This window comes from Oncorhynchus keta, chromosome 10, assembly GCF_023373465.1.
Source record: "Oncorhynchus keta strain PuntledgeMale-10-30-2019 chromosome 10, Oket_V2, whole genome shotgun sequence".
Taxonomy (NCBI): domain Eukaryota; kingdom Metazoa; phylum Chordata; class Actinopteri; order Salmoniformes; family Salmonidae; genus Oncorhynchus; species Oncorhynchus keta.
Window position 1 is genome coordinate 71,690,022 of NC_068430.1, and position 24,187 is coordinate 71,714,208.

A 24,187-nucleotide genomic window follows, 5' to 3' on the forward strand; every position below is an offset into this window, starting at 1 on the left:
AGGTTGCCAGTTCAAACCTCCGAGCTGACAAGGTACAAATCTGTCTTTCTGCCCCTGAACAAGTAGTTAACCCACTGTTCCTAGGCTGTCATTGAAAATAAGAATTTGTTCTCAACTGACTTGCCTAGTTAAATAAAGGTGTAAAAAAATATATAAAAATACGCCCAGTCTTGTGACTGAGTCACACAAAGACACATTTGTATCAGGTTAGAAGAAAAAAACACTTAACATATAGCAACAGACAATTCTCTTAAGTAGTATCACACGGGATAGCATAACTCACTGAGTCATTTTCCACCACAGGTGTATAACCTGTTTTTGTCTCTCTATATTTATATATGGTAACTCCCTATTCTCTGCCCCTACCAGAACCCATCCACAGAGATCTGTCCAGGGCGTATGGTGGACATCACCGGCCATGAAGCTCTGTCTGTGTCCAGTGGTAATCTATATGCCTTCTCTTATTCTGTCCCCTTCTCACAGAGTCTTGTCCAGGGCGTGTGGTGGACATCGCAGGGCGCGCTGGTCTGTTCCTGGAGGGCCAAGTGACTCCAGAACTGCAGGGGGTGGAGATCTCCATCACCGAGAGAGGAGCCAAGGCCCCCCTCATCACCGTCGCCACCAATGAGAACGGGGCATACAGGTATATATGACTATCCCCTAACCATAACCTCGGTCACTATTGTGTTAGCCATAAGGCTAGCAAGGCCTACTCATCCTTGCCCTAGGCATCAGGCAAAACATCTTGCAAGCTGGGGTTTCTTGTTCAAATCATGCTCTTGTTGTTTTTTTTAACAATACATTTGACCACTTTGCGTCTTAATCTAGTCACTTGAAATGTCCACCATGTTACATATTTGTTGCTTTATATTAGCTTCAGGCAGGTTTTCTCATGGTGTTTGGTAAATGCTCCTTGATTGTGACATTTGTCAGAAACGTACAGTAATACAAGTCAATCTAAATGTCTTTCTATTGGTTGTTTCTCCCTCCCCAGTGTTGGTCCCCTGCACAGTGACCGTCTCTATGACGTCAGTGCCAGTAAGGAGGGCTTCATCCTCAGCACTGTAGAGGGAACCCAGGGAGACTTCAAGGCCTTCGCCCTGGCTGGAGTCACCTTCAAGGTACAGAACACATACTACTAGCGAGCTCAGTGGAAAGAACAGGCCATTTATTAGCTTTTGTCTTGTTGGCAAAACAGTTTTTTTGTTTAATTAGTAACATTATCCCTCCCTCGGTAGGGTGAGGGTTGTTTTAATAAACACTTGATGAGTCTGTGCTGCGAATGTTTGGAATTTTGCCTTTGTGTCGAACTGCAACTTAAATATAGTTTTGGCTGCGGCAGGGTTTGTATAGTCTTATACAGTGTGTTCATTGTCATATCTCCTATCTTTCTCTGTGTGTCGTAGATCAAGTCAGAGGATGGTCACGCTCTGTCTGGAGTCCTGCTGTCTCTCAGTGGAGGATCGTTCAGATCCAACCTGCTCACCCAGGACACTGGTGTCCTCACCTTCAACAACTTGGTAAGGACCTTGATGTTGACTGAACTCAACACCTACTTCATCCCTGTATTATCCTCCTCCTGAATGATTGACTATTAAACACACCGGGCTACTAGGTGGAAGTCTATATTCTGTGTGATGTGAACTGGTGCTGATTGGATTGGTGCAGCAACACTGCAGGGAGCATTTATTGATTGCATCTCATCTGTTCTTCCTTTCTATCCCTCCATTCCTCCCCTCAGAGCCCAGGCCAGTACTACTTCAAGCCCATGATGAAGGAGTTCAGGTTTGAGCCAGCCTCTCAGATGATCACCGTCGAGGAGGGACAGAACCTCAGCATCGACATCACCGGATTCAAAACTGCATACAGGTACTAGAAACGGGCCAATCAAATCGATCTTTGTAGCACTTTTCATAGAAAGTGAGTGAAACCCAATGAGCTTTAAACTAACTGCAAAAATGTACTAAACAAGGCAGAATGATGTTCAATTCCCCCCCAGCCATCACTAGCCACTTTTTATTGTAACAAATCTTATTCAGGCCTGTTCTTGCTGACTTACTTGACAAGGAGCTTAACAGTCCCATCCCCAAATGGCGGTGTGTGTAATTATTTGTCTCTCCTATCGATCCCCAAAATGGCTGGTTTACTGCTTCCTATCCAGCTGCTACGGGGCAGTTCAGTCCCTGAGTGGAGATGCTGAGAGGGACGTGTCAGTGGAGGCAGTGGGACAGGCAGAGTGTAGTATCTACAGCGAGGACACAGTCACTGACGAGGAGGGACGCTTCAGGCTCAGGGGCCTGCTGGTGAGTCGGGCCTTTTACAGTCTTTATAAGGGCTACATAAAGCAGTTATAAAGCCTGTATACAAGCACATAAAGGAGTTATGAAGCTGACGTAACGATACAACACATTTGTAAGAGTTACTTTGTGCAGAATGAGTCATTGCGTTTGACACCCCCAAACACTGCGGTTTCAATTGCTAATAGCTCTGCTATTATATTTGTGTTGCTAACTTTGAGCTTTTCTCACAGCCTGGCTGTAGATACCTGATCCAGCTGAGAGCACAGGGCAACGACCACATCGAGAGGGCCCTCCCTCAGCACCGCTCCATAGAGGTTGGGAGCACCGACATCGTGGGAGTCAACATCATCGCCTTCAGGCAGATCAACCAGTTTGACCTGAGTGGGAACATCATCACCTCATCAGAACACCTGCCCACCCTCTCTGTAAGATCCCCTCACTATAATACCCATAAAACCTCACCAGAACACCTACCCACCCTCTCTGTAAGATCCCCTCACTATAATACCCATAAAACCTCACCAGAACACCTGCCCACCCTCTCTGTAAGATCCCCTCACTATAATACCCATAAAACCTCACCAGAACACCTGCCCACCCTCTCTGTAAGATCCCCTCACTATAATACCCATAAAACCTCACCAGAACACCTGCCCACCCTCTCTGTAAGATCCCCTCACTACAATACCCATAAAACCTCACCAGAACACCTGCCCACCCTCTCTGTAAGATCCCCTCACTATAATACCCATAAAACCTCACCAGAACACCTACCCACCCTCTCTGTAAGATCCCCTCACTATAATACCCATAAAACCTCACCAGAACACCTACCCACCCTCTCTGTAAGATCCCCTCACTACAATACCCATAAAACCTCACCAGAACACCTGCCCACCCTCTCTGTAAGATCCCCTCACTACAATACCCATAAAACCTCACCAGAACACCTGCCCACCCTCTCTGTAAGATCCCCTCACTATAATACCCATAAAACCTCACCAGAACACCTACCCACCCTCTCTGTAAGATCCCCTCACTACAATACCCATAAAACCTCACCAGAACACCTACCCACCCTCTCTGTAAGATCCCTCACTACAATACCCATAAAACCTCACCAGAACACCTGCCCACCCTCTCTGTAAGATCCCTCACTATAATACCCATAAAACCTCACCAGAACACCTACCCACCCTCTCTGTAAGATCCCCTCACTACAATACCCATAAAACCTCACCAGAACACCTGCCCACCCTCTCTGTAAGATCCCCTCACTATAATACCCATAAAACCTCACCAGAACACCTGCCCACCCTCTCTGTAAGATCCCCTCACTATAATACCCATAAAACCTCACCAGAACACCTGCCCACCCTCTCTGTAAGATCCCTCACTATAAACCCATAAAACCTCACCAGAACACCTACCCACCCTCTCTGTAAGATCCCCTCACTACCATACCCATAAAACCTCACCAGAACACCTACCCACCCTCTCTGTAAGATCCCCTCACTACAATACCCATAAAACCTCACCAGAACACCTGCCCACCCTCTCTGTAAGATCCCCTCACTACCATACCCATAAAACCTCACCAGAACACCTGCCCACCCTCTCTGTAAGATCCCCTCACTATAATACCCATAAAACCTCACCAGAACACCTACCCACCCTCTCTGTAAGATCCCCTCACTATAATACCCATAAAACCTCACCAGAACACCTACCCACCCTCTCTGTAAGATCCCCTCACTATAATACCCATAAAACCTCACCAGAACACCTGCCCACCCTCTCTGTAAGATCCCCTCACTATAATACCCATAAAACCTCACCAGAACACCTGCCCACCCTCTCTGTAAGATCCCCTCACTATAATACCCATAAAACCTCACCAGAACACCTGCCCACCCTCTCTGTAAGATCCCCTCACTATAATACCCATAAAACCTCACCAGAACACCTGCCCACCCTCTCTGTAAGATCCCCTCACTATAATACCCATAAAACCTCACCAGAACACCTGCCCACCCTCTCTGTAAGATCCCCTCACTATAATACCCATAAAACCTCACCAGAACACCTGCCCACCCTCTCTGTAAGATCCCCTCACTATAATACCCATAAAACCTCACCAGAACACCTGCCCACCCTCTCTGTAAGATCCCCTCACTATAATACCCATAAAACCTCACCAGAACACCTGCCCACCCTCTCTGTAAGATCCCCTCACTATAATACCCATAAAACCTCACCAGAACACCTGCCCACCCTCTCTGTAAGATCCCCTCACTATAATACCCATAAAACCTCACCAGAACACCTGCCCACCCTCTCTGTAAGATCCCTCACTATAATACCCATAAAACCTCACCAGAACACCTGCCCACCCTCTCTGTAAGATCCCTCACTATAATACCCATAAAACCTCACCAGAACACCTGCCCACCCTCTCTGTAAGATCCCCTCACTATAATAAAACCTCACCAGAACACCTAAAGATCCCCTCACCCCATAAAACCTCACCAGAACACCTGCCCACCCTCTCTGTAAGATCCCTCACTATAATACCCATAAAACCTCACCAGAACACCTGCCCACCCTCTCTGTAAGATCCCCTCACTATAATACCCATAAAACCTCACCAGAACACCTGCCCACCCTCTCTGTAAGATCCCTCACTATAATACCCATAAAACCTCACCAGAACACCTACCCACCCTCTCTGTAAGATCCCCTCACTATAATACCCATAAAACCTCACCAGAACACCTGCCCACCCTCTCTGTAAGATCCCCTCACTATAATACCCATAAAACCTCACCAGAACACCTACCCACCCTCTCTGTAAGATCCCTCTATAATACCCATAAAACCTCATAAACACCTCACCCTCTCTGTAGAACACCTCACTATAATACCCACCCAGAACACCTCTCTGTAAGATCCCCTCACTATAATACCCATAAAACCTCACCAGAACACCTGCCCACCCTCTCTGTAAGATCCCCTCACTATAATACCCATAAAACCTCACCAGAACACCTACCCACCCTCTCTGTAAGATCCCCTCACTATAATACCCATAAAACCTCACCAGAACACCTGCCCACCCTCTCTGTAAGATCCCTCACTATAATACCCATAAAACCTCACCAGAACACCTGCCCACCCTCTCTGTAAGATCCCCTCACTATAATACCCATAAAACCTCACCAGAACACCTGCCCACCCTCTCTGTAAGATCCCCTCACTATAATACCCATAAAACCTCACCAGAACACCTACCCACCCTCTCTGTAAGATCCCTCACTATAATACCCATAAAACCTCACCAGAACACCTGCCCACCCTCTCTGTAAGATCCCCTCACTATAATACCCATAAAACCTCACCAGAACACCTGCCCACCCTCTCTGTAAGATCCCCTCACTATAATACCCATAAAACCTCACCAGAACACCTGCCCACCCTCTCTGTAAGATCCCTCACTATAATACCCATAAAACCTCACCAGAACACCTGCCCACCCTCTCTGTAAGATCCCCTCACTATAATACCCATAAAACCTCACCAGAACACCTGCCCACCCTCTCTGTAAGATCCCTCACTATAATACCCATAAAACCTCACCAGAACACCTGCCCACCCTCTCTGTAAGATCCCTCACTATAATACCCATAAAACCTCACCAGAACACCTGCCCACCCTCTCTGTAAGATCCCCTCACTATAATACCCATAAAACCTCACCAGAACACCTGCCCACCCTCTCTGTAAGATCCCCTCACTATAATACCCATAAAACCTCACCAGAACACCTGCCCACCCTCTCTGTAAGATCCCTCACTATAATACCCATAAAACCTCACCAGAACACCTGCCCACCCTCTCTGTAAGATCCCCTCACTATAATACCCATAAAACCTCACCAGAACACCTGCCCACCCTCTCTGTAAGATCCCTCACTATAATACCCATAAAACCTCACCAGAACACCTGCCCACCCTCTCTGTAAGATCCCCTCACTATAATACCCATAAAACCTCACCAGAACACCTGCCCACCCTCTCTGTAAGATCCCTCACTATAATACCCATAAAACCTCACCAGAACACCTGCCCACCCTCTCTGTAAGATCCCCTCACTACAATACCCATAAAACCTCACCAGAACACCTGCCCACCCTCTCTGTAAGATCCCCTCACTATAATACCCATAAAACCTCACCAGAACACCTGCCCACCCTCTCTGTAAGATCCCCTCACTATAATACCCATAAAACCTCACCAGAACACCTGCCCACCCTCTCTGTAAGATCCCCTCACTACAATACCCATAAAACCTCACCAGAACACCTGCCCACCCTCTCTGTAAGATCCCCTCACTATAATACCCATAAAACCTCACCAGAACACCTGCCCACCCTCTCTGTAAGATCCCCTCACTACAATACCCATAAAACCTCACCAGAACACCTGCCCACCCTCTCTGTAAGATCCCCTCACTATAATACCCATAAAACCTCACCAGAACACCTGCCCACCCTCTCTGTAAGATCCCCTCACTATAATACCCATAAAACCTCACCAGAACACCTGCCCACCCTCTCTGTAAGATCCCCTCACTATAATACCCATAAAACCTCACCAGAACACCTACCCACCCTCTCTGTAAGATCCCCTCACTATAATACCCATAAAACCTCACCAGAACACCTGCCCACCCTCTCTGTAAGATCCCCTCACTACAATACCCATAAAACCTCACCAGAACACCTGCCCACCCTCTCTGTAAGATCCCCTCACTACAATACCCATAAAACCTCACCAGAACACCTGCCCACCCTCTCTGTAAGATCCCCTCACTATAATACCCATAAAACCTCACCAGAACACCTACCCACCCTCTCTGTAAGATCCCCTCACTATAATACCCATAAAACCTCACCAGAACACCTACCCACCCTCTCTGTAAGATCCCCTCACTACAATACCCATAAAACCTCACCAGAACACCTACCCACCCTCTCTGTAAGATCCCCTCACTACAATACCCATAAAACCTCACCAGAACACCTACCCACCCTCTCTGTAAGATCCCCTCACTACAATACCCATAAAACCTCATCAGAACACCTGCCCACCCTCTCTGTAAGATCCCCTCACTACAATACCCATAAAACCTCACCAGAACACCTGCCCACCCTCTCTGTAAGATCCCTCACTACAATACCCATAAAACCTCACCAGAACACCTGCCCACCCTCTCTGTAAGATCCCTCACTACAATACCCATAAAACCTCACCAGAACACCTACCCACTCTCTGTAAGATCCCTCGCTACAATACCCACAAAACCACCAGAACACCTGCCCACCCTCTCTGTAAGATCCCCTCACTACAATACCCATAAAACCTCACCAGAACACCTACCCACCCTCTCTGTAAGATCCCTAAACTATAATACCCATAAAACCTCACCAGAACACCTGCCCACCCTCTCTGTAAGATCCCCTCACTATAATACCCATAAAACCTCACCAGAACACCTGCCCACCCTCTCTGTAAGATCCCTCACTATAATACCCATAAACCTCACCAGAACACCTGCCCACCCTCTCTGTAAGATCCCCTCACTATAATACCCATAAAACCTCACCAGAACACCTGCCCACCCTCTCTGTAAGATCCCCTCACTACAATACCCATAAAACCTCACCAGAACACCTACCCACCCTCTCTGTAAGATCCCCTCACTACAATACCCATAAAACCTCACCAGAACACCTGCCCACCCTCTCTGTAAGATCCCCTCACTATAATACCCATAAAACCTCACCAGAACACCTGCCCACCCTCTCTGTAAGATCCCCTCACTATAATACCCATAAAACCTCACCAGAACACCTGCCCACCCTCTCTGTAAGATCCCTCACTATAATACCCATAAAACCTCACCAGAACACCTGCCCACCCTCTCTGTAAGATCCCCTCACTACAATACCCATAAAACCTCACCAGAACACCTACCCACCCTCTCTGTAAGATCCCCTCACTACAATACCCATAAAACCTCACCAGAACACCTACCCACCATCTCTGTAAGATCCCCTCACTACAATACCCATAAAACCTCATCAGAACACCTGCCCACCCTCTCTGTAAGATCCCCTCACTACAATACCCATAAAACCTCACCAGAACACCTACCCACCCTCTCTGTAAGATCCCTCACTACAATACCCATAAAACCTCACCAGAACACCTACCCACCCTCTCTGTAAGATCCCTCACTATAATACCCATAAAACCTCATCAGAACACCTACCCACCCTCTCTGTAAGATCCCTCACTACAATACCCATAAAACCTCACCAGAACACCTACCCACCATCTCTGTAAGATCCCCTCACTACAATACCCATAAAACCTCATCAGAACACCTGCCCACCCTCTCTGTAAGATCCCCTCACTACAATACCCATAAAACCTCACCAGAACACCTGCCCACCCCTCTGTAAGATCCCCTCACTATAATACCCATAAAACCTCATCAGAACACCTGCCCACCCTCTCTGTAAGATCCCCTCACTACAATACCCATAAAACCTCACCAGAACACCTGCCCACCCTCTCTGTAAGATCCCCTCACTATAATACCCATAAAACCTCACCAGAACACCTACCCACCCTCTCTGTAAGATCCCCTCACTACAATACCCATAAAACCTCACCAGAACACCTACCCACCCTCTCTGTAAGATCCCTCACTATAATACCCATAAAACCTCACCAGAACACCTACCCACCCTCTCTGTAAGATCCCCTCACTACAATACCCATAAAACCTCACCAGAACACCTACCCACCCTCTCTGTAAGATCCCCTCACTATAATACCCATAAAACCTCACCAGAACACCTGCCCACCCTCTCTGTAAGATCCCCTCACTACAATACCCATAAAACCTCACCAGAACATCTGCCCACCCTCTCTGTAAGATCCCCTCACTACAATACCCATAAAACCTCACCAGAACACCTACCCACTCTCTCTGTAAGATCCCCTCGCTACAATACCCACAACTTCACCAGAACACCTGCCCACCCTCTCTGTAAGATCCCCTCACTACAATACCCATAAAACCTCACCAGAACACCTACCCACCCTCTCTGTAAGATCCCCTCACTACAACACCCATAAAACCTCACCAGAACACCTGCCCACCCTCTCTGTAAGATCCCCTCACTACAATACCCATAAAACCTCACCAGAACACCTACCCACTCTCTCTGTAAGATCCCCTCACTACAATACCCACAACTTCACCAGAACACCTGCCCACCCTCTCTGTAAGATCCCCTCACTACAATACCCATAAAACCTCACCAGAACACCTACCCACCCTCTCTGTAAGATCCCCTCACTACAATACCCACAACTTCACCAGAACACCTGCCCACCCTCTCTGTAAGATCCCCTCACTACAATACCCGTAAGAGGACTAATGCTAAAATGGGTTATATCCATCTAGACTCCTCTATTTAATTCTATGGCTCCATATAATTGTATTTCTCCTCCTGTCCCGTGTAGGTGAAGCTGTATAAGAGTGACAACCTTGACAACCCCATCAACAGTGTGTCTTTGGGACAGTCCCTGTTCTTTCACTTCCCGCCTCTGGACAGGGATGGAGAGGTATGGACCTGCTATTTGTATGTAAGCGGGCTAGAAATGTGTGTAGCTGATAGCCAAGGAAGCATCATTACTTCCTTCCTGAGACCTGAAGCACTGCTGTACCCAAACCAGAAATGGCTCTTCTGGGTCAGTGGTATTACTTCAATCAAATCACAACTTATTTAAGTTGTATTTAACAAAGTCGTAATAAGCTTCCCAGAAATGAAAAATTATCTAAATAATAACAATATTTTATCAATTAAAGCAGAAGACAACAGAGAAATCGAGAACAAAATGAATCTGTTTATTTTGGGATTGTCTGTTTAACATTGTACAACATATAGAAATACATTTTCTTAATTAAGTTGTCGTTTTTTCAAGATATAACAGTCAGTGTGTTTTCGGGTACTTTTCAGGATGGAAAAATGTTTTCGGTGTAAACTTAAACGACTTAAACCAGATATTAAGTATGTAGAAAAGATAATATTATAAAAATATAATGGTCCATTATCTTTGAGAACTAACAATCACCAAAATAAAAGCTAGATAGTCGGGAGAATCTAAAATTCAAAAAATGATGCATTGAAGAGTATTTTTGATGACGCATGGGGGCCCCCCTTGATTTTCTTATGACGTTTGATTCACTCTGTTTTTTAAAACGGCTACGTTTTTCACTGCCAACAACACGAGGGCCTCTAAAATGTTGGTTCCGGCCCCCCCGAACCCACCACCTACGCCCCATTTTGATCCAGAAAAAAAAACTGTTAATTACTTACATTGACTTCTATACTACAGATGGCAAACTTAACTACTGTGTCCTTTACAAACCAATCACAAGCATATTATGGCTTAACTATACTGAACTAAATATAACATGTAAAGTGTTGCTCCCGTGTTTCATGACCTGAAGTAATAGAGAGCCCAAATTGTTCCCATACGCACAATTTTTTTTGCACAAATGTATTTCTATCCCGGTTGGTGAACATTTCTCCTTTTGCCAACATAATCCATCCACCTGACAGGTGTGGCATATCAAGAAGCTGATTAAACATCATGATAATTAGATGTGTGTTTGAGAGAAAAAGGAAGGAAGAAGTTGTGTGCACTTTACATGTTAAAGTAGACACTGGTGTTACGGTATTAATAATCCACTTTCTCACAAATCCCTAGATATTTCACGTCACACCCAAAGTCATTCCATGCATTTAGAGGAATATGTTGTACGCCTCCATACATCATAGCACAGTCCCAACTTCTGAATCCGGTTCAGACCACCACCGCCGTTGTCAGTGCTGTGCCGTCAACCCGTTTCCAGGTCCCTTCCGCCTCTCTGTCAGTCAGACCGATCCAGATGCATTGGTCACTGTTCCTCTTGGCTGTTTATGGTCACCGGGTCTCTCTGCCTCTGTAGGTTGGCTGTATAAATGTGATAGATGATCCCAGCCAGTAGGAGAAGACCCAGCAGCCCCAGACACGCTGTAGCAACAACAAAGGGTCTCCTCCATGAGCTCTCAGAACCTGACAGTTCAGGTTGGGGTTGTGCTCCCTGGGGTAGACACGTGTCAAGACACGCGTCTGAAGTTTCATAATTGCGCTGTCTATGGACCTCTTCATAGGCGTTGGCTCCATTACCAAACAGGTCCTCTGAGTGTTCAGGCTGTTTCATAGTAGGGCTGTTCGTAGACATCGTCATAGACGATTGGTAAAAGTGGCCCGGGACATCTCCATGGTCTACCGCTGTCTCTGAGAGCTGTCAAGTGAGTATATGGAGCCTGTGGTTAAGGGCGCTGTACTGCAGCGCCAGCTGTGCCATCAGAGTCCCTGGGTTCGCGCCCAGGCTCTGTCGTAACCGGCCGGGAGTTCCGTGGGGCGTCGCACAATTGGCCTAGCGTGGCACCCTGTTCCATTTTTTTATCAAGTGTGTGTGTGTGTGTGTGTGTGTGTGTGTGTGTGTGTGTGTGTGTGTGTGTGTGTGTGTGTGTGTGTGTGTGTGTGTAACCTGAAAACTGTTATTGGCAGAGAGGTTTGAATCTCTCTTTATTGGACCATTGACTTAAACTTCACCCATGTAAATCCTGCTGATTTTACAATGTCTTGTGTAAATTGTTCTTTCAACCAGCAACTAACTTTCAGAAAATTTCACTGCTCACATCTGTCACACTTATACAGTGTTAGTTTCATCAGCTGTTGTACAATATGATAGAAAACAGGATTTTGACACCACTGTGCCTTTTAATGGTTGCTATTTGCCTGATAATAGTAGTGTATAGGTTTATCCAGAGGTTCTGGGTCAGTGGAATTAACATTAGAGTATGTTGTCATCACCATAAATGTACTTTTTGTTGTGTGTCCTCTCCCCCAATACAGACCTATGTGTTGATGCTGCACTCCACACTGTCTCGCTCCCAGTACGACTTCTCTCTGCCCCAAGTCTCCTTCACCTCTACAGGCTACCATAAGCACATCACTTTGACCTTCAACCCCAATGTAAGTACACAGTACCTACTCCGCCAGGGCTGAATCCTCCGGCTAGAAGTTCTCCGCAGCCACAGATCTAAGATCAGCTTACCCTGTCCACATTCTAACCTTATCCATTATGTGGGAAAGCACAAAACAGATTTTAGATCAGCGTCTGCAGGCAACTTCATCCTATTTCGGAAACAACTAATGTAATACATTTAGAATATTCTCATTACAGTGATAAAAAAAGAGCCTGCATTGTGTGTCTTCTGAATATTGAATGAGAACCCAATGTGATGTTCTTCATCACAGCGTAAAGTTCCTGACCAGGACGTAGCCCAGGGCTCCTACATAGCTCTACCCCTCACTCTACTGCTCCTGCTGGCAGCCTACAACCATGAGAAGGTACACTGCCTCCACTCCTATTGCATAGCCATGTATCATGTATCCAACATACTGTAATTAAGTGGTCTGGTAAATGTTCAAGCAAACTTCCTATTGCCTTTGTATTATGGCATAAGTGTGTGTGTGTTTATTTATATATATATAACTCCCTGTCTCTTCCCAGGTGATCCCCCTGCTGCTGCAGCTGGTGAGCCGTCTGCAGGGGGTGCGTAGCCTGAGCCAGGCCGGTGGGGACAACGCTGCCCTGGACGAGGCCAAACGCCAGGCCAAGAGACAGAAGACCCGACGCACATGATCCACAGACCTAACATCTAGCATGTAAACTACCCCAACAGGAACCACAGACATGTTGTGTCTGAAATGCCACCTTGTTCCATGTATAGTGCACTACTTTTGACCAGAACCCTATGAGAGTAGTGCACTATGTAGGGGATAGGGCCATTTCAGTCGCAGCCATACTGTACCATAGCATACTTTACCATACTATACCCATAGCTAACCTGGCTCATTGGACTGATGTTACCAGCATGGGTTCTATGGAAGGGTCTATGGAAGACTGGCTGTGTAGTTCTGTTCTGTGGGACTCCTTCGTTTTATAGAACACTCATCAGAAGTATTAAGAAGAGTCCATTTTGTCGATATGTATATGAGCCATCATTGTTTTTTCTGTTGTGTTTTTACATTTGTAATGAATGAATTGTCAATTGAGAAAAGAAGCTTTATAACTCGTTATAAAAGTGACAACTGTTCATGACAAGTAATTTACTATGACGTGCAGTGGCATTCATTTGAATCACATCCAATTCAGCCAACTGTTCAAGTCACTGCATGTGTCATAAGGAGGGCCAGGAGTTTTTTTCCCTGACCACATGACCTGACCAGATGTTGGACTATAAATGGTTCCTGGTCAGATCACATGGTCTGAATAAACTCCTGGCTCTAGTATGGAATGGTTTGTCATAATGGTCATGAATTGTTATGTCATGTTTCTATAATGGGTTCGACAGGCTGTGGTGGATTTTATGTGTTGGTCTGTCAGTTTGCCCAGGGAGAGTGGGTGGGTTGAGGGTGGGTGGGGGTCTAGGGGTTTGGAAGGGTTAGGGTTAATCATTACAGTAACAAGATAAGAAATTAAGATTTTGGGTAGGGAGCTGTAGGGGTATAACTATATGTTAGTGATAATTATTAATTTATTTACATTTTATTTGTCTGATGTGAATGATGAGCAGTTTGGAAGCAAATGTATTTTACGGTGTGGTTGATTTTTTTGAGAAAATAAACATTCTGATTTCATGGTATGCAAATTATCTGAAGGCAACGGCAACGAGTGTAAATGTATCAGACAAGTATCTACTACGTACGAGGAGATATTTTCTCAACAAATTCTGTGACGAATCCCAACTTTCACTTTAGAAGTCAAATCTTTACAGGTTTCCCCATTGACGTCATTGCATGACTAAGTGAACTCACTTGTTAGTTAGGATTTGCAGTACAATGTTTGTCTTGACCTCACGTTGCCTTAAGCTAAAATAAAATATGTGATAATCTTAAATAATTACTGAAGAAAATGTAATTGGTTCATCCAAGTTTCTCCTCATGTGGTAATATTAATGCTGAATGTGAAATGGAATCACCTGAACCAATCTCTTGTTTTACATGGTACGCTATTCTCCTGTTCTTCTTAGTTAGTTATGGACAATTTTTTTTAAAGAAAAAGATGAACAGGCCAATGGCTATTTACTGAGTTGAAACAAATTCCAATTAGGTTATGGTTGCCTGAGAGAGTCGGCTTGAAGAGTCTGATCTGTGTGAAATTAATGATAAATCAAATCTGACATGGGAAAATGTGCTCCTGTTTGGCTCAGTTCGTAGAGCTGTGTGCAACTGTCCTGGGTTCGATTCCCCCTGGAGCCATGCAACAAATGTATGTGGCTTTGGATAGAAGCGACTGCTAACGGTTAGAGTGTTGGGCCACGAACCAAAAGGTCGCCTGGTCGAATACCCTTGCTGACAAGATGAAAAATCTGTCTGCCCTTAAGCAAGGTACTTAACCCTAATTCGCCTCAGGGGGCGCCGTACTACTATAGCTGACCAAGTAAAACGACACATTTCACTGCACCTACCAAATTGTTGTATACCCTGAGTGTACAAAACATCAGGAACGTCTTCCTAATATTAAGTTGCACCCCTTTTTTCCCTCAGAATAGCCCCAATGTTGTTGTAGCATGGACTCTACAAGGTGTCGAAAGTGTTCTACAGGGAGGCTGGCCCATGTTGACTCCAATACTTCCCACAGTTGTGTCAAGTTGGCTGGATATCTTTTGGGTGGTGGAACCATTCTTGATGCACATGAGAAACAGTTGAGTGTGAAACCAGCTGCGTTGCTGTTCTTGACTCAAACCGGTAGCTTGGTGCCTACTACCACACCCTGTTCAAAGGCACTTATCTTTTGTCTTACCCATTTACCCTCTGAATGACACACATATGCAATCCATGTCTCAAGGCTTAAAATCCGGAATGAACCTGTTTCCTCTCTTACTACACTGATTGAAGTGGATTTAACAAGTGACATCAATAAGAGATCATAGCTTTCACCTGGTCAGTCTCGTGGAAAGATGTTCCTAATGCTTGTACACTCGGTGTATATGTGTTGTGGTGGTGTTGTGTCATGACCATGTCTCCGGGGGGCAGTGTTGGGTAAGGAAACGATTGATTGATACAGTCAAGGATTATTTTCTACAGTATGAGAATCATGTCCTACTCACTGTTTATCATCTATGCATAGTCCAATTTGTAAGTCGCTCTGGATAAGAGCGTCTGCTAAATGACTTAAATGTAAATGTAAATGTAGTCACTTTACCCTTAGCTACATGTACATATTACCTCAATTGCCTTGACTAACCCGTACCACCGGACATTGACTCGGAGCCGGGATACCCCTTGTATATAGCCTCATTATGTTTGTTTTCTTACTTTAGTTTATTTAGCAAATATTTTCTTCGTCTTCATTCTTGGTTAAGGGCTTGTAAATAAGCATTGTACGGTAAGGCTGTTGTATTCGGTGCATGTGACAAATCAAATTTGATTCAATCAATACCCAGTCACTACAAAGATGCAGGCGTCCTTCCTAACTCAGTTGACAGAGAGGAAGGAAACCACTCAGGGATTTCACCATGATACCAATGATGATTTTAAACCAGTTACAGAATTGAATGACTGTGATAGGAGAAAACTGAGGATGGATCAGCAACATTGAAGTTACTCTACGATACTAACCTAAATGACAGAGTGAAAAGAACAGGTACAGCATGTGTTCGTTCCATCCCCACCATGACCAGCCTTATCCCTGGCCCCTGCACTGCTGACCTCTCCCTCAAACTTACAGCTTCCCCACTGAGGGTACAGCATGTGTTCGTTCCATCCCCACCATGACCAGCCTTATCCCTGGCCCCTGCACTGCTGACCTCTCCCTCAAGTTTACAGCTTCCCCACTGAGGGTAGAGCTGATAGCCCTCAGCCAGACATGGCTTCAAATAGCATCCAAAATGTTTCAAATGCTGTCGAAGCTTGCCAGGCCCAAGGAAACCAATAGAATAGCCCCAGAACTGCAAACCCTGCCCATCTATCATTCCAGGCAGGCTGGAGCAAATGCTAAGTCAAAGTACATCAAATATTTTGAATACTATTTGGACCCAGGTCTGTCTGATGGTCCTCAGCCTGTGAAAATGATGGCTGGTGTCTGAGAGCTCTCTCATTGCTCCACTCCGTCCCAGTCTACATTCCAAATGGCATCCTATTCCTGATATAGTACACTACTTTTGATCAGAACCCATAGGCTTGCCCATAGGGCACTGGTCAAAATAGTGCAATATGTAGGGATTAGGGTTTCATTGGGGATGTAACTCCAGTCTGCAGGGCTGTAATGGTTTGGTGGATTAAACTGCTCTCCTCTCTGGACTACTGTAATTCCCCTCTGAAATACAGCCTATTAGTCACCGTGGGTAACTCCACTCCCTCTCTGTCCCTCTGTGTCTCAACTGACATCATATTCCCTTTATAGTACACTACTTTTGACCCAGGGCCATAGGGTTCTGGTCAAAAGTAGTGCACTAAATAGGTAATAGGCTGCTTTTGGGGTGCAGCCTCTGTCTGTGTCAGAGCAGGAGAGGAGATACAAACCATCCCCGGGTTAGTGCTGAGAGGAAGCATGCTGGTGGGAGCGGTGGGATCTGGTGATGTCATCATGTCATGTAAGTCTGCAGCAGCCCAGAGTAGGACACGAGTTAAACACTGTTTCAATTCTGCTATGGTTTTTGTTACTTTAATTAACTATCAAATATCCTCGATGGAAAATTGCATGTTGTATCTGTTTACCTTTTTCATTTTCATGCATTTATAGTGCTGAGAGGAAGCATGTTGGTGGGAGAGATGGGATCCGATGATGTCATCGTGCCATGGAAGTGCAGTTCTGTTCTGCACAGTGTGGTTTTATTACTCTGATTAAGCTATCAAATAGTCTGGGTGGATAACGACACTGCGTATTAAAGAAGAGTAGCATTTATCACCATTTGCTCTTCATCTATTTACATATAGAATTGCATGAGGGTGACACTTTTCAAATTGCACGGGGTAATTTTGAACATCTGTCTCTCCCATTACATCGTAGTTTTTGTCAAAGTGCTACATGACGTGCATGCCTCAGATGACCCCTACTCACGCACGCACACACGCACACACACACACACACACACACACACACACACACACACACACACACACACACACACACACACACACACACACACACACACACACACACACACACACACACACACTCACACACACACAGAAACCAGCCCTGTTTGCCTCAGACGACCGCTATACCCACTGCCAGCCAGCATGCGGTGCTCCGTCACACTCTGCTTCACACTCTCCTACACACACACACACACACACACACACACACACACACACACACACACACCACCTACTGCCATCCAAAACCCAGTCACCAGCTGCCTCTCTCTCTCACTGACTCACTCAGTCCCAGTCAGTCACAACACGTTCACCCAGACACAAGTCATCGCAGGGAAAGGGAGGGGGACACAAAACACAGTGACACATTAATACCAAACCAGACACTTGACGAGAGAGCCATGGAGTGAAGTGGAGACATTAGTAGCATCCCAAATGCATCCCAAATAGCACCCTGTTCCCTACAATAGCACTATGGATTCTGGTCAGAAGTGGTGGACTATATAGGGAATATGGTGCCATTTGGAACGAATATTAAATATTCATAGAAGGATGATGACAGACAGACATGACTTGTAGAGGGGTTGATCAGGGGAGGAAGGGTAATTGTATCACCAGCTGCCTCTGATATCGAGATGGCGCCGACAGAGATGGTCGCCTCGCTTCAAGTCCTTAGGAAACTATGCAGTATTTAGTTTTTAAAATATTATTTCTTACATTGTTAGCCCAGAAAATCTTAACTGTTATTACACACAGTCGGGAAGAACTATTGGATACAAGAGCGACATCAACTTACCAGCATTACGACCAGGAATACGACTTTCCCGAAGCGGATCCTTTGTTCGGACCTCCAACCTGGACATTGGATCTAATCCCAGAGGCCGACCCAAACCAATGTCGTCGCCGCAGAAGGAGCGGCCTCCTGGTTAGCCTTAGAAGGCGAGCACACAACCCACCTTTTCCGAGCATGTTAGTTGCCAATGTCCAGGCTCTTGTCAGCAAGGTGCACGAAATTAGGGCACGAGTTGCCTTCCAGAGAGACATCAGAGATTGTAACATTCTCTGTTTCACGGAAACATGGCTCAATCAGGATATGTTTTCAGAGTCGGTACAGCCACTGTGTTTCTTCATGCATTTTGCAGACAGAAACAAACATCTCTCTGGTAAGAAGAAGGGTGGGGGTGTATGCCTCATGATTAACAGCTCATGGTGTTACAATTATTTTTATTTTACCTTTGTTTTACTATGCAAGTCAGTTAAGAACAAATTCTTATTTTCAATGACGGCCTAGGAACAGTGGGTTAACTGCCTGTTCGGGGGCAGAACCACAGATTTGTACCTTGTCAGCTCGGGGATTTGAACTTGCAACCTTACTAGTCCAACGCTCTAACCACTAGGCTACCCTACCGCCCCAGCAGCACACAGGAACTTAACTTCTTCGAGATAGGGGGCGCTCTTTTAATTTTTGGATAAAAAACGTTCCCGTTTTAAACAAGATATTTTGTCACAAAAACATGCTCGACTATGCATGTAATTGACAGCTTTGGAAAGAAAAAACTGACGTTTCCAAAACTGCAAAGATATTATCTGTGAGTGCCCCAGAACTAATGCTACAGGTGAAACCAAGATGAAGTTTCATACAGGAAATGCCCCAGATTCTGAAGGCGCTGTGTTCCAATGTCTCCTTATATGCTGTGCATGCGCCTTTCCTTTCTGTCGTTTCTCCAAGGTGTCTGCAGCATTGTGACGTATTTGTGGGCATATCGGTGTCCGGTGTCCTGTGTCGAAATTGTTGCGTCATCTCTAGGTCCATGCGCGTTCCATTTCTTCAGAAGAGAAAGTCAACTGCCACGAAGGATTTATCATCGATAGATATGTGAAAAACACCTTGAGGATTGATTCTAAACATCGTTTGCCATGTTTCTGTCAATATTATGGAGTTAATTTGGAAAAAAGTTTGCGTTTTAATGACTTAATTTTCGTTTTTTTTCTTACCCAAACATGATGAAGAAAACGGAGCGATTTGTCAACACAAATAATATTTTTGTAAAAACTGAACATTTGCTATCGAACTGAGAGTCTCCTCATTGAAAACATCTGAAGTTCTTCAAAGGTAAATTATTTTATTTGAATGCTTTTCTGTTTTTTGTGAAAATGTTGCATGCTGAATGCCAGGCATAATCCTATGCTAGGCTATCAATACTGTTACACAAATGCTTGTTTAGCTATGGTTCAAAAGCATATTTTGAAAATCTGAGATGACAGTGTTGTTAATAAAAGGCTAAGCTTGAGAGCAAATAGATTTATTTCATTTAATTTGCGATTTTCATGAATAGTTAACGTTGCATTATGCTAATGAGCTTGCGGATAGATTTACACAATCCTGAATACAGGTTTTTTTCGTAACTAAACGTGACGCAGAAAACGGAGCGATTTCTCCTAAACAAATAATCTTTCAGGAAAAACTGAACATTTGCTATCTAACTGAGAGTCTCCTCATTGAAAACATCCGAAGTTCTTCAAAGGTAAATTATTTTATTTGAATGCTTTTCTGTTTTTTGTGAAAATGTTGCCTGCTGAATGCTAACGCTAAATGCTACGCTAGCTATCAATAGCTATCAATACTGTTACACAAATGCTTGTTTTGCTATGGTTGAGAAGCATATTTTTGAAAATCTGAGATGACAGTGTTGTTGACAAAAGGCTAAGCTTGAGAGCTAGCATATTGATTTCATTTCATTTGCGATTTTCATGAATAGTTAACGTTGTGTTATGCTAATGAGCTTGCGGATAGATTTACACAATCCTGGATACAGGTTTTTTTCGTAGCTAAACGTGACGCAGAAAACGGAGCGATTTGTCCTAAACAAATAATCTTTCAGGAAAAACTGAACATTTGCTATCTAACTGAGAGTCTCCTCATTGAAAACATCCGAAGTTCTTCAAAGGTAAATTATTTTATTTGAATGCTTTTCTGGTTTTTGTGAAAATGTTGCCTGCTGAATGCTAATGCTAAATGCTATGCTAAATGCTACGCTAGCTATCAATACTGTTACACAAATGCTTGTTTTGCTATGGTTGAGAAGCATATTTTGAAAATCTGAGATGACAGTGTTGTTATCAAAAGGCTAAGCTTGAGAGCTAGCATATTGATTTCATTTCATTTGCGATTTTCATGAATAGTTAACGTTGCGTTATGGTAATGGGCTTGAGGCTGTAGTCACGATCCCGGATCCGGGATGGTTCGACGCAAGAAGTTAAGTCCTTTTGTTTACCTGTCCTAGAATTCCTTACAATCAAATGCCGACCGCATTGGATAAGAGCGTCTGCTAAATGACTTAAATGTAAATGTAATTATCTCCCGAGAGAATTCTCTTTGATTATAGTCACAGCCGTGTATACCCCCCACCCCCGAGCAGATACCTTGACTGCCCTGAAAGAACTTCACTGGACTCTATGTAACCTGGAAACCATATATCCTGAGACTGCATTTATTGTAGATGGGGATTTTAACAAATCTAATTTTAGAACAACACTACCTCAATTCTACCAGCACATTGACTGTTGTACCGGCGCGAGCAAAACACTGGTCCATTGCTACTCTAACTTCCACGATGTATACAAGGCCCTCCCTTCGACAAATCCGACCACGACTCCATCTTGCGTCCTACAGGCAGAAACTCAAACAGGATGTACCCGTGACTAGAACCAGTCAACGCTGGTCTCACCAATCGGAATCCACACTTCATGTGGCCCGCTACCAAGGACTGTGGGCTCCCCCTCTCCTTCTCTGTGGCTGAAGTGAGTAAGACATTTAAACGTGTTAACTAACCCTCGCAAGGGTGCTGGCCAAGATGACATCCCTAGCCATTTCCCCAGAGCATGCGAAGACCGGCTGGCTGGTGTGTTTACAGACATTTTCAATCACTCCCTATGTTGTCTGCTGTCCCCACATGCTACAAGATGGCCAACATTGTTCCTGTACCAAAGATGGCAATGATAACTGAACTAAATGACAATCACCCCGTAGCACTCACTTCTGTCATCAGGAAGTGCTTTGAGAGACTAGTCAAGGATCATATCACCTCCACGTTACCTGCCACCCTAGACCCACTTAATTTTGCATTCTGCCCCAACAAGTCCAATGACTTCACATTGCACACTGCCCACTGCCCTATTCCATCTGAACAAGAGGAATACCTACAGGGTATGTAAGAATACTGTTCATTGACTACAGCTCAGCATTCAACACCATAGTACCCTCCAAGCTCTTCATTAAGCTTAAGGCCCTGGGTCTCAACCCCGCCCTGTGCAATTGGGTCCTGGACTTTCTGACGGGCTGCCCCAGGTGGTGAAGGTAGGAAACAACATCTCCACATCGCTGATCCTCAACACTGGGGCCCCACAAGGGTGCATGCTCAGCCCTCTCCTGTACTCCCTGTTCACCCATGACTGTGTGGCCATGCACGCCTCCAATTCAATCATCAAGATTGCAGACGACACAAAAGTAGTGGGCTTGATTACCAACAACGACGAGACTGCCTACAGGGAGGAGGTGAGGGCCCTCAGAGTGTGGTGTCAGGAAAACAACCTCTCACTCAACATCAACAAATCAAAGTAGATGATTGTGGACTTCAGGAAACAACAGAGGGAGCACCCCTCTATCCATATCGACGGGACAGTAGTGGAGAAAGTGGAAAGTTTGAAGTTCCTCGGCGTACACATTACGGACAAACTGAAATGGTCCACCCACACAGACAGTGTGGTGAAGAAGGCGCAACAGTGCCTCTTCAACCTCAGGAGGCTGAAGATATTTGGCTTGTCACCTAAATCCCTCACAAACTTTTACAGATGCACAATTGAGAGCATCCTGTCAGGCTGGATCACCGCCTGATACAGAAACTGCACCACCCTCAACCGCAAGGCTCTCCAGAGGGTAGTGCGGTCTGCACAAAGCATCACCGGGGGCAAACTACCTGCAGGACAACTACAGCACCCGAAGTCACAGGAAGGCCAAAAAGATCATCAAGGACAACAACCACCCGAGCCACTGCCTGTTCACCCCACTATCATCCAGAAGGCGAGGTCAGTACAGGTGCATCAAAGCAGGGACCAAGAGACTGAAAAACAGCTTCTATCTCAAGGACATCAGAGAGCTAAACAGCCATCACTAACATAGAGAGGCTGTTGCCAACATATAGACCCAAATCACTGGACACTTTAATAAATTGATTACGAGTCACTTTAAATAATGCCACTTTAATAATGTTTACATATCCTACGTTACTCATCTCATATGTGTCATGACGTTGCAGTCTTTGGGTACAGCAAGCCCCATCCCCCTCTTCCTGCCTCCCGCTTGCCTCCTTCAACTAGGCTGCTGTGGTCCGAGAGAGGTCGTAAATTCCTGAGGAGAAGACCCTGACTCATGGCCACACAGTATAGAGAGAGTGAAGTTTCATAGAGAACAAAGGAATTTCTTCCACCTCACAGAACATGAGGTCCGAACAACGTTAACCTTCCGGAGAAGGTATAAAAGATCGGTGAAGAATCCAGCTACGAACTGGTCCGTTTGGTACAACTTGGGGAGCTCGTGGGAGACGACGTGGCAACATTACCATAACTGCTGTTTATATAATAGCCTCAGATATGAGGTTTACATCTAATTGTTGTATAAGATGAATGAGTGAGTATGATACTGTTTGTAAAATTGAGTCATGTGATTTTGGACTGTTTAATGAAGGAAACTCCAATTATTCCCTTTTGAGTTGAACTAAATCAGAGGACCGCCCATGAGCCCAGTTAGGGTCAGGCATCCTGGGACAGCCCCCTTTCTGCAATTCTGAATAAAACCCCAATTTTGAGAAATTCTCAATAGATCATGTTTCTCTCAATCACGGGAGGACAAAGGTTGCAGACCATTGCTGAATCGTTTAACCATACCACGTGGTTAAACTCTTAGACTATCGATACCGACAGAATAAGAACAAGTCTTTGATATTAATTACTCGTCTGCAGCTAGGAATTCAATATCATTGAACGCGAAGAACGACAACCGCTGAAACATCCATTCTACAACAACATGAATGAATGTCACTCTGAACTATCCACAATAACCACGACAGAGAGATGGACAATTCTACAAAAGAAACAAACTTTTCAACATTGATCAAGACGACACACTGAGCGTATATATAAAGATTGATTGCAATTGTTCCCGAATGAGTGAGCGTTCATGTGTAAAGGATTAGCATTTCAATTGTTATAATTATTAACTCTGTAGTGACTTCTTAGTTGACCCCCACTTCCCCTTTTGCCTAACAAGCCGCCATGCAGGTTTAGCCCACCAGTGTAACGCCGTTCGTCTGTTGAAGGAGAGTCGGATCAAAATGCAGCGTGGTGGTTACTCATGTTCTTTAATGAAGAATAGTGATACATGAAATAACTATAAATATACAAAACAACAAAAGGAACGAGAAAACCTATCACAGCCTGTCTGGTGAACAATACACAAAGACATGAACAATCACCCACGAAATACACAGTGAAACCCTGGCTACCTAAATATGGTTCCCAATCAGAGATAACG

The 24,187-nt window shown here is 44.9% G+C and overlaps 1 protein-coding gene across 1 annotated transcript in view; it reads left to right on the top strand.

The window, feature by feature from the left end:
* LOC118389425 (nodal modulator 1-like) overlaps nt 1-13,898 on the top strand; it is a 42,646-nt gene extending 28,748 nt beyond the window's left edge. The window contains 10 exon segments of the mRNA XM_052527836.1: nt 484-643; nt 995-1,121; nt 1,407-1,520; nt 1,742-1,869; nt 2,162-2,303; nt 2,531-2,725; nt 9,898-9,999; nt 12,346-12,465; nt 12,751-12,843; nt 13,007-13,898. Of these exon segments, the coding sequence (XP_052383796.1) occupies nt 484-643; nt 995-1,121; nt 1,407-1,520; nt 1,742-1,869; nt 2,162-2,303; nt 2,531-2,725; nt 9,898-9,999; nt 12,346-12,465; nt 12,751-12,843; nt 13,007-13,138 (1,313 nt within the window). The 3' untranslated portion in view covers nt 13,139-13,898.
* Nucleotides 13,899-24,187: the final 10,289 nt, after the last annotated feature.